The sequence below is a fragment of the Magnolia sinica genome, chromosome 16, assembly GCF_029962835.1.
Source record: "Magnolia sinica isolate HGM2019 chromosome 16, MsV1, whole genome shotgun sequence".
Lineage (NCBI taxonomy): Eukaryota > Viridiplantae > Streptophyta > Magnoliopsida > Magnoliales > Magnoliaceae > Magnolia > Magnolia sinica.
In genome coordinates this window covers 54024277-54040133 of record NC_080588.1, presented here as the reverse complement: position 1 = coordinate 54040133, position 15857 = coordinate 54024277, and the positions used below count along the sequence as shown (strand labels likewise).

The 15857-nt window shown below is 40.5% G+C and overlaps 2 protein-coding genes across 18 annotated transcripts; one reads left to right on the top strand and one right to left on the bottom strand.

The window, feature by feature from the left end:
* Positions 1 to 4229: 4229 nt before the first annotated feature.
* On the bottom strand, positions 4230 to 9888 carry LOC131229491 (uncharacterized). 17 transcript variants are annotated; one of them, XR_009163378.1, is made up of 11 exons: positions 9630 to 9886; positions 8708 to 8794; positions 7576 to 7698; positions 7423 to 7498; positions 7274 to 7325; positions 7068 to 7130; positions 6839 to 6920; positions 5687 to 5825; positions 5277 to 5372; positions 4619 to 4807; positions 4230 to 4507 (listed from the first exon to the last, which is right to left on the bottom strand). XR_009163378.1 is itself a non-coding variant. In XM_058225455.1 (6 exons), exons 2-5 carry the CDS (start codon positions 5974 to 5976, stop codon positions 4779 to 4781), a joined length of 369 nt encoding a protein of 122 aa, XP_058081438.1. In that variant the 5' UTR covers positions 5977 to 6022; positions 6839 to 6900; the 3' UTR covers positions 4230 to 4507; positions 4619 to 4778. The 17 variants fall into 17 exon arrangements, 1 of the variants encoding a protein (XP_058081438.1); XR_009163377.1 differs by having other exon boundaries at positions 7274 to 7370; positions 7467 to 7498; XR_009163366.1 differs by adding an exon at positions 5927 to 6022 and having other exon boundaries at positions 7068 to 7498; positions 9630 to 9887.
* A 2171-nt stretch (positions 9889 to 12059) lies between these two features.
* On the top strand, positions 12060 to 13148 carry LOC131228852 (uncharacterized). Its single transcript, XM_058224702.1, has one exon. The coding sequence runs from the start codon at positions 12060 to 12062 to the stop codon at positions 13146 to 13148; it is 1089 nt and encodes a 362-aa protein (XP_058080685.1).
* The last annotated feature ends 2709 nt before the right edge of the window (positions 13149 to 15857 follow it).

Genomic DNA, 15857 nt, shown 5'->3' with positions numbered 1-15857 from the left:
GTTTAGGAGATCGTCAGGACTCTGATCTGGCTCCTCTGATACGACAAGCTGAGGCTTCTACTATATTGGTCTGCACAATGAGTTCTCCATGCCGAACGGAAGGTCATAAAGCTAGATTGCAGGTTTCTTATCAACCTAAGCAAGCTCGGCAGAATTCAATGTTGGTTACTGTCTCTCAAGGGGAACAGGATATGTTGTGTGGGCTGGAGCCTTATGTTCAGCCACATCCGACCAAGGTGCTCGCGGTGAATCCTCTGGATATGATACAGCCCGATGCTGTTTGCTTACGTAATTATCAAGGAAATCAGATTTCAGAACCGGTTTCTGTTTCTCAAGGGGAAGAAGATATGCTGTTTGGATTGCAGCATTTCGCTCAGCCACAACAGAGCATGGTCCGTGCGGTTAGTCATCTAGATATGAGACAGCCCAAGAGTTCAGTTTTAATGAATGGTCAATCTGAAGGAGCAGGGATTAATGAAAAGAATACCAATAACAATATCCATCCTCAGGAACAATCCCAGGATATTCGGCATGATGCTGGAAAGGAGAATTTTCCCTCTGAGGTATGGAACGTCTACACGCGCAAGTGCACTGAGGTGAGGGCCCATCGTGCAGAGTGGTTATTGGATGAAAATCATGGCCTAGCTTAGCCCGTTCAAACCCTCTAGAGGTCAGAAAATGTATCATCCACCCAGGCCGAATTTCATTTACTGAGAGGAGTGCAGCCCAACTCCCAGGATCCTAACACCCACCAGATTGATATGTTTCAAAGTTGTCGAAGAGAAAAAGTCCCTCCTGATATAAATGTAGTGGTAGGAACTGAGGTGGTGATGGCAGATCACAGTGACAGCAGCCCTCTAAGCCACAGGCGACGCACTCTCTGCGAGGTGAACTAACGGGATCGTTGTTCCCGTTCATTTTTCGGATCGGATCGGACTACCTCTTTCAGGGAGAGAGCGGCCCTTGAGGTGGACCTCTCCCCCTATTTCTCCTCAGTGGTTAGGCATGCTAGTGCTCCAGCTGGGAAAACGGTAGATGGTTGTATCAGCCCAACAGCAATCCAGAACCACTTTATTTCCTGGGAGAGCAGGGAACAGGGTTCGACTGAGCTTGTACCACAGCAAGAAGAGGCACGACAGTCAGTGGATAGAGGTGTAAGGCTGCCAAGAAGAAACAGGAACCTCTACACAAAAGGAAACTGGAGTTCTAGGCTGAGGAAGCTAAAGCAACAGGCCATAAATTCTGGAAGTGTTACAGATGGATAACGCTATTATATGGAATGCGCGCGGGGTTGGCAATGCGCTTACGATCAAGTCCCTTAAACAGATGATAAAGTAATTTAACCCGTGTCTTCTAGCACTCTCTGAACCCATGTTGGCTGATAGCAAAAGGGTAGCTCTGGGCCTAAAGTTAGGCTTCCATGTTTCGTTCTCCAATAGTGATCAGGGGGGGAAAATCTGGACTTTTTGTCAAAATCAGCTGAATGCTTTGTCGATATCAGCTTCTAATCAGATGGTGACTTTGTCCTTTGCTCCTCCCTCCTGGAACGACCCCATCTCCTTTTCGATAGTGTACGCAGAATGCTATAAAATCCAGAGAAGAACGCTGTGGAGTGAAATTGTGAATCTTGGCAGATTAGTTCAAGGTGCTTGGACCATTGGAGGTGATTTCAATGCGGTGGTCAATCCGAACGAAAAAAGAGGGAGCCGTGTGGTTGATGGCTCAAGTATGGAGGAGTTTCCTGACATGATCAACAATTCTGGTCTTGTTGATGCGGGTTTCGTCAGAAACCGGTTTACTTAGTTTAACAACTGTGAAGGTAATGCTAGAGCCTGGGCAAGGCTGGACAGAGTGCTCCTCAATGCTAGCTGGGTCTCTGCATTTTCGCAGTTTCGAGTTGAACATCTCCCTCATATAAACTCCGACCACGTGCCGCTTCGTCTGCTATTCCCTTCCCAAGAGTTCCCAAAGGTCAAACCTTTCAAATTCCTTACGATGTGGACCCTGCATAATTCATTTTATCAACATATTCAAAAGGCCTGGGAGGGAACATGTTCCTCAAATTCGATGATTAATATCCAGCTCAAACTGAAATAGACCAAACAAATCTTAAAAATGTGGAACAAGGAAACATTCGGGAACATTTTCCTCCAGATTTAAACTGCTGAAGAGGAGCTAGAAGGGATTGATTTCTGCATGCAATCTGCCCCTTCTGACGACCTCTCCAGGCAATACGCTAATCTCAATCACAAGCTTACTCAACTTCAGGCCATGGAGGAGGCTTTCTAGAAGCAAAAATCCAGAATTTCATGGATCCAAGAGGGTGATAGAAATACTCGTTTCTTTTACTCCTATGAAAATGAAAGAGCCAGAAGATCCACCATTGCTTTCATAAAAAATGGGGCAGGGGAGTTGATTACCTCTAGTCGGGAGATAAAAGATGAAGCAGTCAAATACTTCGAAGATCTTTTTTAGGCTGACCCCATCGACTTCGACGTTGATTTTCTTCAAGCTATCCCCCAGGTCATCTCCCATCAGGATAACATTTCCCTGCTTTCTTCCCCCTCTATGGAGGAGGTTAAAGCTGTAGCTTTTTCTATGGCTAGAGACGGGGTCGCGGGTCCTGATGGTTTCTCGGCGGCCTTTTACGCTACTTGCTGGGAAATTGTTGGTGCTGATATCCTTAAAGCAGCAAAGGATCTCATGGAGGGGATCGCTCTTCCGAGAGCTTTTACTTCAAATATCAGTAGCCTTATCCCAAAGTCCACTGCTGCTGCATGTTTTGCTGACTTCCGTCCCATAAGTTTGTGCAATGTTATTTATAAAATTTTTCCAAAGCTCTTAGCTAACAGATTAAGCTTGCTGCTGCCTAAGATGATCTCACAGGAATAGGGTGCGTTCGTTCAAGGGAGAACAATTTCTGAAAATATTGCGTTAGCGCAAGAATTGATAGGCGACATCAACAGAAAAGTCCGGGGAGGCAATCTCATTCTCAAGCTCGACCTCGAAAAAGCCTATGACAGGGTGAGTTGGAACTATTTGAAACATGTGGTCATCAAGTTCGGTTTCTGCCAGAGATGTGTCCAGATTTTGGAGAATTGCTGGGGGAACAATTGGTTCTCTATCCTCATCAACGGAGAACCGATGGGATTTTTCAAATCCCACAAGGGACTGAGGCAAGGGGATCCCCTCTCCCTGGCTCTCTTCATCATCGCGATGGAGACTTTCTCCGTCAACCTCAATCTTATGATCAATAGTGGAGGGTGTCATCAGTTTGCTATCCGCCTGGGCTGCCCAAGCACGTCCCATCTTCTTTTTGCAGACGATATCTTACTCTTCGCTAATGGTCAGAGGGAGTCCTTTCGTCTTATAAATCAGTTCCTGGCTGCGTTCCAATCAGTTACGGGTCAAAAAATCAGCCATCGTAAGAGTAGATTCATCTGTTCATCAGCTCTCTCTTCAGCCAGAATCAGAACCACTGAACGCATCCTGGGTTCTAGAAAGCTAGGGGTGATATTACACTACAAGAAAAGGGGGCTTTAGCCTTGATTCAAAAATGAGGCTAAAAAGGTTAAAAACTGAGGCTAAAACCTTTAGCCTCAGTTATCCAAACCAAGGTTGAAACCCCCGTGGCTAAAGGCTTTAGCCTCAGTTTTAGCAATTGAGGCTAAAATGACTTTTATAGTCTCAGTTCTTCAAGTGAAGCTAAAAGAACCTTTTTAGCTTCAGTTTTCTCGAAATGAGGCTAAATCAAAATTTTAGCCTCCATTGTTTCCAAGTGAGATTAAATCCAAAATTTAGCCTCAATTGCCTCCAATTGAAGCTAAATCTATTTTAAACCTCAATTCTCAACAACCGAGGCTAGAGCCTTTGGCCATGGGAATTTCAGCCTTGGTTCTCAACAACCGAGGCTAAATCCAAGCCTCAGTTACAAATTGAGGCTAAAAATGTTTATTTTTAAAATTTTTTTATTTAAACTACTAATCCATTCATTTAATCCACTCATGAAACAATCAATCATGAAAGCCACAATACCAACAAAACAGTTAACAACAATTTATTTAAAGTTTAACTCAATCAAACTGTTACATAACATTAGGTTCCACAAATAATACAAAGTCATGGTCGCGTCCGTCATCACCGGTGCCGTCGTGCTTGGCGGACCCTGAGATAACACTGCCCTTCCATCTTCTGCTGCTTCCAGGCCAGCGTCATCATTGCCTCCAGCGTCATCATTGCCTCCACCAGCATTCTCCATTCGGTTTGTGCATAGCAGGCCCTGCAACCTCAACAGGTAGCTCTGGCCTGCTGACTGTGTGTGCACATAGCGTGTGGCCGTCAAAACACTAGCAGGGGGACGCCCAGAGTCAGCGTGAAGGTTGGAGAGGGTGCTGAGATCGAGGTTAGGGAAGTCGGAGTAGCGGTAATGGGGGCACTTCACATTTAGCCGGAGCCACTCATCAATGCATTCCACATGGAAATTGTGGGCAAAAGGGAGCCCCCGAACCTGCACATGCTCAATCAGGACCCATTCTCAATTTTCTAAAATAAACAAATCTCAATGTTGTCAGGATTCATGATAAAAAACATCAGCACAAGTTTAATGCTGGATGCTAACCTGACAGGCTGACACAATCATCCGTCTTTATTCTGGCTTGGACTAGCAATGAGAACACAATACCCAGTGCTCTGTACAACTTGACCAAGAGTTGCGACAGCCACTTCACGCTTTATAACAGTAGCTCCATCCAAGAGGGCTTCAACAATTACTAACATAGTTAAGATATTGCTTCATTCCAAAACCTCCCTATAACAAGGACCACAACAAACGAATTAAGATCACACCATTGCTAATAGTGAAAAAAAACATTCATGTGGAAACATGACTGGTAAGTGATTATCCTCACATCATGTGGTTCCCAAAGTGTAATGCAGCATATACACCTTGTTTTTTTTTTTTGTTATTTATTTGTTTATTTATTTTTATTTTTAAGTGTAATGCAGCAAGCAAGTATGCTAGCCTCTATGAAAGGAGGTAGATACCAAAATGACAACATGATCACTACTTGTTACAAATTAAAGTAAACAAGCAAAAACTCCTAGAGCAATGCTTCGACAATTTAGCATCAAAATAGAACCTTTTCATCATTCCTTTTCATACCACCCACATAAAAGGCAAGCTAATTTAAAGTATCAGACTTGATGAAATTGGAACTTGTACCATAGCACACTACGTGATTCAAAATATAACCCAAAAAATAAGGAAGTAAACCCACCACCCTAGCAAGCTCCCCAACAGTTGCAAGAACTCCAGTGACAACACCAGTATTAGCATTTGGCACGGTGCCTTCCCTTAGCTTCACCACAAGTGCCTGAAATGTGACAACCTCACTAGGTGAGATGACATACATTTAGCTTGTACTAAGGACCAAATCACCGAGTTCTTACATTTTAGCAACTACATAGTGAAGATCTTAGGTGAATTATTCCATTGGCGATGACATGTTTATATACTAAAGGTAACCTAAAATCTAATATAATCTAATCTATAACAGATATTTCAAATATACTAGGATTAGTGGTGGGAATCTACTCTAACAGAGCTTGCTCATATCATTTTTCAATTTGTAAATGTAGTTTATGGTAGTGAAGATGTTAGAGCATTCAATTGTTACTGTTTCATTACCTCCTTGGCAAAGCGATTCATCGGGGCAAGATATCTGTTGCCCTGGTTGTTCATGGTGGGATTTGCACTTCCGCCAATCGCATACATCTCCCAGTGAGTGTAGTCATTGTTCACCACATGGAAATACCCATGCCTGCACCTAAATTTGTTTTCATAAAGAAAGAAATTCATTTCAAATCACTCCATTTTTCTGGAAAAGGAAACTCTCAAACAAGAAATGAAATACAGTGAAGATATTACATGAGAATGTGTAATGTTTTCAACCAAACAGCTTTCACACAGAAAACCATATTTGAGTGATCTGCTACTGTCGCCGTAAATGAGAGTCAGGATAGACTGGAGGAACTCACAGAACTCAATTTACATCAATAAACTGATAGTTATACGTGAAAATGGGAGGTGAAAGAAGCACCTGAGAAAAGAAGAAGAAGAAGAATCAATTGGATATCACTTCCATTTTTGAAATGCTAATTGATTATTAGTAACAGAAGAATCAAAGAATAATGCACACATTTAGTGATACATAGCACTCCTTGTAGCAGAACTTTCAAAGCCAATCTCTACAAAATCCTCCTAATTAACTCCTGTAAAATCTTTGTGCACTAGAGCCCATGAAAGAACTCTCCCTTTAGCTTTTTCCATCACTCTCACTAACTCAGATTTATCATTTGTAATGAGCACTAGGAGTACTTTTTAATACCTTCAAAAGGAACCATAAGCCATTCCACTGCAAAAGCTAATATGCATTGAGAAAATACTCCAATTTAGCTAACATGCATTTCACAAGCAAGATTCAATCTGAGGCAGTTCTACTCCAATTTGGTTATTTGTCCCAACTCATTTTATTTCTGTTTCATTTTGGTCTACTGACTTGTTTTGTTGCTAGATGACAATACAACTATGGTTGTACTTCAATCCCGACATTTGATTAACTAATCTTAGAATGTATTTACACAATTACCAGAACAATGCCTTTTGGAAATCTAAACGTTGGCAGACTATAACATAAATGCTTACTACCAAAAGCATAAACGGTCTATGTGATAGATTGTAAAAATTATTACGATCAACAAAGCAGCATTTTGACCCAACCCAAGCTATTACAAATTAAAGAATAATAGTATGATTAGAATAAAGCCAGTCTTTTTTCACCTTTAGAGCGTTTGTCCAAGCAAGTGGGTCATGGATTTTCACACACTTTGATAAGTTGTGCAAGCTCTGCAACTGGAAACATCTGAATTTAAGAAAAAATAAAATAAAATTATATCATAGCGATGCTAAAAATGATATAATTAGTAAAGGGTATCAATCCAAAAATTATAATTAGAGAGAGAGAGAGAGAGAGGAGAAAATGCAGAAGAATGACAGAGAGATAGCACACTCTTTTATTTTGTGCTGAAGATTTTGGAAGATCTGGTGGTCACTGTGCCTCTTCTTGAAGCTCCTAAAGGAAAATCATAAGAGCCTCAAGTTTCCAAATTCAAAATGAACCAGGAGAAGTTCGAAGTAGAATTAATGGAGAAGTGCCTCTTCTGTAGGCAATCTAAACTCATCTAATTTGTCTTTGATATTGAGCTGCAATTCTACCTCTGTATCTTTTAGTTCTCTTGCCTTTTCCTTATCAATTGCTCTAGGATATCTGATCCATCCGAATACAAGTCAGAACCTGAATCTGAATCTTTCTCTACAACATGAAAGAAAAACCCATAAGAAACAAATTCAAGGAGATATTATACAATTCCACTGGAATAACCAACAAAAATCTGGATAACTGAAGCACCAGCTTGAGCTGCAACTGCTGCTTGTGAAAAGCTGCACAAGCATGATGGAGATTATCAAAGAGTTACACAATACAGTTTAAAAAAAAATGGAAACGAGAACCAACATACCGTTTCACCATCATCACGAGTCATTCCAGTTGAATTGATGTAAAGATATTTTGGCTGGTTTGGATCCATCCATTGCAAGTAAAGCAGTTCTGCTATCATGAACTCTGTGACACCTGGCACCAACTAATCAATGCAAATGGCTAATTATTAGCGTGTATTATGCCATTAGATAAGACATAAGAGTCTACCAATAACAAATTGTATGGGTAACAATATATAGGGAGACTAACAACATAAGAAGTGATAGGAAATAGTTTTGTCAGTTATGTCAGTTGATCCAACTGATGTATTTTGATGAAGCATGCGAATATTTGTTTCCTTCAAAAGCATGATAGATATCTGGATGAGCATCCAAATGAAGAATATCCACGGGTCCCCCAAACATATTATTGCTACAATTAGAAAAAGTATCACGCCCAACACCTAAAAAATAGAACCATTTAATCAAACATCAGTTTGTAATACTTCTACGACAAGCAAATCACACTCTACTAGACTACCAAATGGGACTTTAGGTGAAAGGAGAAGTAATTGGAGGAGAGTGATTTTTGGTGTTAGTGTGAGTGTATTGGTAGATTTGGTGTCACAGAGAGAGAGAGAGAGAGAGAGAGAGAGAGAGAGAGAGAGAGAGCAATTATTAGTGTTGAAACTATAATGATTAAACCTTTTCCATCTTTTCTTTGGTCATTTTGTCTTCAAACTATAATGCTCTTAAATTCCAAGATTTCTGAACTTATTCAAAATTACAATACCCATGGGAAAAGGCCAATAACAGAGCCTGGCAGGAAACATTCCTACGACAATTTACTTTTAGTCCCGCTACCAAACAGAGCCTTAACCACAATTTCTTAATACTAGTGTATGAGGACAAAAACTATGAGTAAGTTACATCAGTATTGACTCTTTTCTCAACAATATGATGATGTTTACGTTCTGCAACCCTATTTCGTTTGGGTATGAGGACAGAAATTAGTGAATAATTCCATTCCTTACTAGATAAGATCTAAATGCATCATTCATATACCACCATTATCGGATTGAAAAAATAGGCAGAGAGACTTTCTATGGTGAGTAGGCCATGGATATCACAGATGTTAAATTAAATTGTCGATTAATAGGACAAGCCAATTACCTGCTGAATACGAGCTCTTATTTGAAATATTTGATCTTCGTGTACAGAAACTGACTGAGCAAAATGCTCTACCCTCTCCAATATTACCTGGACATGTTGAATTCCCTAGCATTAGGGAGTGTGGGTTGTAAGTGTAACCAACCCGTAATTAAGGATATGGCAAAAAGAATAATAGAAAAAGAGCTCCAGTATAAAGATCTGTCATTTAAGCAGTTTACTTTAAGTGTATGTAACTTTGTGCTTGTGTATCAAGCATCACACACAACTGGAGTATTCTTCTAAATGATGCAAAACTAACATCTAAATCTCAACAAATCAGAAGATACTAAATCTCAAAATGTATTTCAAATGCATGATATTACATATATCAAAGATAAATCTCTAAAAATTGAAAAAAAGCTCATTGTCTTTTGAGGATCTGATGATTGGAGAGAGAGAGAGAGAGAGAGAGAGAGAGAGAGAGAGAGAGAGAGAGATGGTAGATCTGACGAAGACGAGAGAAATATTGGAGAAGACAGAGAGAAGAGCTAAGGTTCGGTTCGGTGAGGAGATGTAATTGGTGTATATGCCCCTTGTTTATCTAGCCTGCACGTAAATCGGCAATGGAGGAGCAGATTTTACAACAGAGAACAAGGTTTTGCTCTCAGATTGAACACCAAACCCTAATCGTTGATATTGTAATGCAAAAACTGCTCAAATCTAGCAAATGAGCTAGAAATGACAGGATTTTCCACTTCCTGAGCAAGATTTCAGTGAAATCAGCGGAAAAAAAAACTCCTCAGATCGAACCAAAAAATGCAGAAATTGGATTTTGAATGGCCAAATGGGGAAAAGGCACGAAAATGAGAGATTTCTGCCCCGATTTCTGATTTTCGAGAGGATTTCAGTTGAGAAATCAGTAGAAAAAAGAAAGAACGAGTACCTGAAATCGGCGAAGAGATTGCTAGTGTGGAGGACAGAATTGACGTTTCTAGGCATTGTAAAGGATCGAATTGTAGAAGTTAAACACGATTTCGATCTGTTTCCCTTTCAGAGCTTGGGGATTTTGACAGATAGAATTGTAAAAGTAAAACGCGATTTCGCTCTGTTTTCCTTTTGGAGCTTAGGGATTTTGAGAGAGAGCTCTGCTTCGAGCTTCCAAATTCCAAAATGAATAAAAGCCACAGAGATGATATATTGGATCCGTAAGAAACATGGAATATGGTATACTCATCTCTCTACGGTACACGTGGCAGGCAATGTGGAAATCGAGGCCGTTCATTTGCGGGGCCCAAAATGAGATTTGGATCTATTTCATTTTTGGGTTCCTGCACTAAAATTAATTCTTAATTTTATCAATTTTATGAAAATTCTCAAAAAGAAAAAAAAATTAAGATTCTTAATTTTCTTTTTTAATTCTAAATTTTTTTCAAGATTATAAATTTGTTGAAACTTATCAAAAAAATTTAAAATTCTCAGTTTTTTCAAATTTATCAAAAAAATAAAAATAAAATCAATTCTTAATAGTTGAAGAAATTCTTTTTTTTTTTTTTTTTTTAAGAATTTTCAATTATTTGAAATTTCTCAATTTTTAAAAAATTTCCAATTTTTTTCAAGATTCTCAAATACAAATTTTTTTTTTTTTCAAAAATTTCAAAAATTTTAAAAATTCTCAATTAAAAAAAAAAATCATACTTTTTCATAATTATAATTTTTTAATTCTTAAATTTTCAAAAAAAAAAATTCTTAATTTTTTAAAAGTTCTCAAATTTTTTTAAAATTCTTAGTTCTTAGAATATTCAAAATTCAAATCTCTTCAAAACTCTCATTTTTTTTTTTTCAAAAATTTCAATTTTTTCACAATTGTCTCAATTTTTTTTTTTCAAAATTCTTAATTTTTTCATAATTGTCAAAAATTTTAAAATTTATTAATTCTTTCAAGATTCTCAATTTTTTTCAATATTCTTAAATGTAGACTTTTAGCCTCAGTTCCTATGCAACTGAGGCTAAAAAGTAGACTTTTGACCTATGCAACTGAGGCTAAAAAGGTGGACTTTTTACCTCGATTCCTATGCAACTGAGGCTAAAAAGTAGACTTTGGCGTGACTCAAATTAAGAAATCCATTGGCTTGGATTTCACAATCGGTGAGCATTCGTGATTTCATGAAGCTACACATGAAAAGTGCAAGCCATTTTATAAACATATGAGATCTCTCATACGTATCATGTTAGCATGTGTGGTGTGTTTGTATTCATGGACACTTGATTGTTGAAGTAGGACCATTGGATATTTTTCATTTTAACCATCCAATGAATGTCCACCTATTTAGTCAAATAATCAAATATCACCATACACCAATTAATTTGAATTACAGGCATGCCATTTATACAATTTCTAAGTGCCTGCGTATCATCCATCACATTCTGCCAGAGTATCAAAGGTAGACTTTTTGCCTCGGTTCTTATGCAACTGAGGCTAAAAGGTAGACTTTTCGCCTCGGTTCCTATGCAACTGAGGCTAAAAAATAGACTTTTTGCCTTGGTTCCTATGCAACTGAGGCTAAAAGGTGACTTTTCGCCTCGGTTCCTATACAACTGAGGCTAAAAGGTAGACTTTTCGACTCGGTTCCTATGCAACTGAGGCTAAAAAATAGACTTTTCGCCTCAGTTCCTATGCAACTGAGGCTAAAAGGTGACTTTTCGCCTCGGTTCCTATGCAATGAGGTTAAAAGGTAGACTTTTCGCCTCGGTTCCTATGCAACTGAGGCTAAAAGGTAGACTTTTCGCCTCGGTTCCCATGCAACCGAGGCTAAAAGGTAGACTTTTCGCCTCGGTTCCTATGCAACTGAGGTTTGCCTTGGTTCCCATGCAACTAAGGCTAAAAGGTAGACTTTTCGCCTTGGTTCCTATACAATTGAGGCGAAAGATGAACTTTTAGCCTCAGTTGCATAGGCTAAAAATAGACACATTTAGCCTCCATTTTTTCAACTGAGCCTAAAAAATTGTGGCTAAAGGCCTATTTTCTTATAGTGTTACCTACTTGGGTGCCCCTCTCTTCACAGGAAAAATCAGATCTGTGGCTTTCCAATCCCTGGTGGACAAGGTGGATAGAAGAACATCGGGTTGGGCGGGTAGGCTTCTTTCTCAAGGAGGTAGAGTAACGCTAATCTGTCATGTCTTAAGCAGTATTCCCATCCATATCATGTCAGTTATTCATATCCCGCACTAGGTGACCGAAAAGCTAAAAAAAAGATTCTCAAATTTCTTTTGGGGTTGGGCTAAGGGGAACAGGAAACATCACTGGTTGGCCTGGAAAAAGATTGCTCGTCCCACCCAGGAGGGCGGGCTGGGTATTAGACGTCTGGATGAAGTCATGAAAGCTCAGCGCCTCAAGTTAGCATGGTCGATCAGGTTCGGGGATCCTCCTAGCCCGTGGGCAAAGCTCATGAGATGCAAGCATGGTAGGGATATCCACGCAAGTGATCAGGCGCCCCCCTCCTTAAATCCTTCGCCAATGTGGAAGAAAGTTAGGTCCTTGTTTCCCACTCTGTCGGAGTCAATCCAGTGGACTGTTGGAGATGGTGATTTAAATTTCTGGACTGAAAATTGGATGGGCAGGGGCCCCCTCCAACGCCATCTTCCTTGTCCCATCCCCTCAGACCTCTTGGAGCTGAAAGTGCAAGAGGTCATGGGTAGAGCTGGCCCCTTCCCTCCATCCCGAGTTTTCGCCCTCCGCCCTCAGCATCTCAGTGATGAAATTATTAACGGTGGATTCTCTACTTCTTATGACCCCCCTGAATGCTTCTGGCCGCATGAAAAGTCAGGTAGATTTTCTATGCGTTCAGCGTGGCAACTATTGAGGTCTCCCTCACCGGCTCCTGTGTGGGCTTCATGGATTTGGTTAGGCTCCCTTCTGCCAAAGTTCTCTATATTCATGTGGAGACTCCTGCAAAATGTGATCCCTGTAGACAGTAGAGTTCAAGATAAAGGTGTTGCCATGGCCTCAAGGTGTAGATGCTGTCTCCAAGGTACGAATGTATCTCCTCACCAGGAATCTATCCCCTATCTTTTCCTTTTTGGCCGCCATGCTCAGAACCTCTGGAACTCTTTCGGTTCGATATGCGGTATCCCGCCCCTGGTTCATAGTTTTGTGGCGGGTAAGCTGAATTTTTTGAGGAATGCTTTGGCACCTGGTGCTGCACATAATCGAGTCTGTTACATGTTGTCGATCCTGATTCTCTGGGAGATATGGCGGCCAGGAAATAACTTTGTTTTTGATAACTCCCCGATGAACTCTGGGGTATCAGCGGACCGCATCAGATGGTGGGCAAACATGATTTCCGGCGCAAATTTATCGGAGGCTGTTGGCTGGAAATGCGTCAAGAGGCCTAAGAATTCGGTTCCTGTTCACAATAGGGCTGTTGCTTCCCTAGTGAAATGGGATAAGCCTTCCCCGGGATGAGTCAAATTAAATGTGGACGGATCGGCGTTGGGTAATCCTGGATATTCTGGTGGGGGTGGCATCTGTAGAAATGACAACGGTAACTTCCTTTTCGGTTTTTTTGCAGGCTACGGGGTTGCTTCTAATAACTTGGTTGAACTCTGCGCTATTCACGATGGGATGCTTCTCGGTTTGGGTAGGGGCCTTGACAAGGTTGTTGTTGAGTCGGATTCAGAACTGATGATTCACTGTCTCTCTAACCTCGCAAATGCCCATTGGAAGTGGCAACCATGGCTGTATAGAATCAATCGCTTAGGCCAGCTAGGAAGCTTTGTGTTTGCTCACATTCTAAGAGAAGGTAATGGCCCGACGGATGGTTTGGCACGGGAAGGGAGCCGCCTTCAAAAATCTGTGATCCATCTTCATTTCCGTTCCCTTCCTTCTGCGGTCCGTGGTATGATCCTTTTGGATAGGGTCGGGCTTGGCGTGTTTAGATCGACCGCCTAACCGTGTCGTTTTCCGGCTGTTGGTTTTGGGGTGGGGCTGGCAATTTCTTTCTCAGCTCCCCTGTCTCTGCTTTTTTCAGTTTTCTTTCAGTTTTCCCTTCTCATATGATAGGTGTGGGCTAAGTCCTTTTTGTTCAGCCACACCCGAAAAGGTTGTAATTTCCTGTGATTAAGTCGAGCAGTGGCAGCAGTCCTTTTTTCAAAAAAAAATAATATTAACTTAAATTAAACAGCTACATCATGAGCCTACCAACTCTTCTTCAGTCATGCTCCCAAAGTAAGAGTAGTCGAATAATTCTAACATCCAATTAAGGAGCTCTTGGGTATTTTCATTTTTAACCGTTCAACAGATGTCCACCATCCCAACAGGGAGGTAATCAATAAGGACTGTTCAGTTTAGTCACTGTCTGGATGTTAAGATTATTGAATCAAAATAAATTTTACCAGGGATGGACAATCAAAGGTAGCCTTTGAATAAATCTTGAAAGGACAAATAAAATAAATTATATCAAAATGACAGATGGTTGGCAGATAAGGACTGTGCTTTTTTGGAGTTCACTTTCCAATTATAAGATAGGCATGTGACACTGTTTAATTTATTCATCATATAGAGTTTATTTTATACAGGATAATGCTTGATTGGAATCTTTTTTTTGTTCTTGTTGTATTTTTAACCTATTCTAAAATTATTTTTTAAATCCACATAAAGTGACTTTTAGGCCTGAGGTTGGGCCCTCGTAATGCCCCAGCCCCCACAAATGGACGCTGATTGGATGGTGACCCTATACCAGCTCCGTAGCCGGTGGATAAGCTTTGTTGGCCACCATGATATATGTGTTTTATACAGGCCTCCATCCATTTTTCAGCCTATTTTAGGACATGAGACTAAACATAAGGAGGATCAAAGCTTAAATGCCCCGCACCGTGAGAAATAAGAAACAGTGCGGATTGAACACCTACCATTGAAAACTTCTCTCAAGGGCACAATGTAATATTTATTTACCATCTAACCTGTTCATATAATACTGGATGAAGGGAAAACAGAAATTTCAGCTTGATCCAAAACTTCCATGGCCCCTGTTAAGTTTTCAACAGTAAGCATTCAATTGCTACTCTTTCCTATGGTGTGGTCCACTTAAACTTTGGATCTGACTCATTTTTTTGGATGATGTCCTAAAATGATCTGGAAAAATGGATAGACGGCATGGATTAAACACATATATCATGGTGGGGCTACAGAGCTTTCAACTACTAGCTGGCTGATGTAAGGGTCACCATACCCAAGTGTGCGGCACGGTAGGAAAACGTGGGTAGGAAAATGCTTGCAGTGGAAATCTCCGTGGGTCCCTGTGATATTAATATGCCATCCATACTGTTTATAAGGTTATTACTACTGTGATGAACTGAAAAAACAAAAGTATTAACTAGATTCAAAACTTCTGTGGTCTCGTGAATGTATCAACAGTAGACGTTGTTTCCTGTAGTGCAGCTCAATTGAATTTACCATCTGCCTCATTTTTTTAGCCCATGTTATATTCTGAACTAAGAAAATCAATGAACGGGATTGATTTCTCAAAAATAATAGGGTGGGCCTCTCTTAGCTTCCGGTGCAGGCAATACGCGTCCCATGCAAGGCTGGCCAGACAGCCTCCGATTCGGTAGTAACCACTCCACTGGAGAAGCTATGTGGACCCACCATGATGTATGTATTTCATCCTAGCTGTCCATTCATAGGGCATTAGCCCAAAAATAAGGCAGCTCAAAAGCTCAAATAGACCACACCACCGGAAAGTGTGGGGATATTGAGGCAATATTGAAACCTTTTTGGGTTGGACGGTGATATTTATTTTCCATCCAACCTATACACAGGAGTCGCATAAACCTGGTTGCGAGGAAAACACAAAAATCAGCTTGATCCAAAACTTCTGAGGTCAACTATAAGTTTTCAGTGGTGTGCATCCAATCCCTGCTATTTCATGTGGTGTGATACGCTTTTACCAGTATCCATGAGTACCGAACTAGGTAGTACTGTACCGTTCACTACCAAGTCCGACTCCCCCGGCCGCACGACTGGACACGGATTGGGTACTGCCCCACCAGTCCCTAGATAGGAACCGACAAGGGCCCAAAGGGCCGGCCACCATGATGTATGGGTTTTATCTACACCCTTAAAAATTTTTGCCATAACATTTTAAGTTAAAATCACAATAATAAGCCAAATCTA

What these genes read in the sequence shown, in the direction of transcription:
- LOC131229491 (XM_058225455.1), bottom strand. Translation starts at nt 5,976, where the DNA reads ATGGTTTTCTGTGTGAAAGCTGTTTGGTTGAAAACATTACACATTCTC. An exon ending in TGAATCGCTTTGCCAAGGAG is followed by an intron (nt 5,373 to 5,686) that starts GTAATGAAACAG and finishes GTCACATTTCAG; the next exon opens with GCACTTGTGGTGAAGCTAAG. An exon ending in GAATCACGTAGTGTGCTATG is followed by an intron (nt 4,808 to 5,221) that starts GTACAAGTTCCA and finishes TCCTTGTTATAG; the next exon opens with GGAGGTTTTGGAATGAAGCA.
- LOC131228852 (XM_058224702.1), top strand. Translation starts at nt 12,060, where the DNA reads ATGAAAGCTCAGCGCCTCAAGTTAGCATGGTCGATCAGGTTCGGGGAT.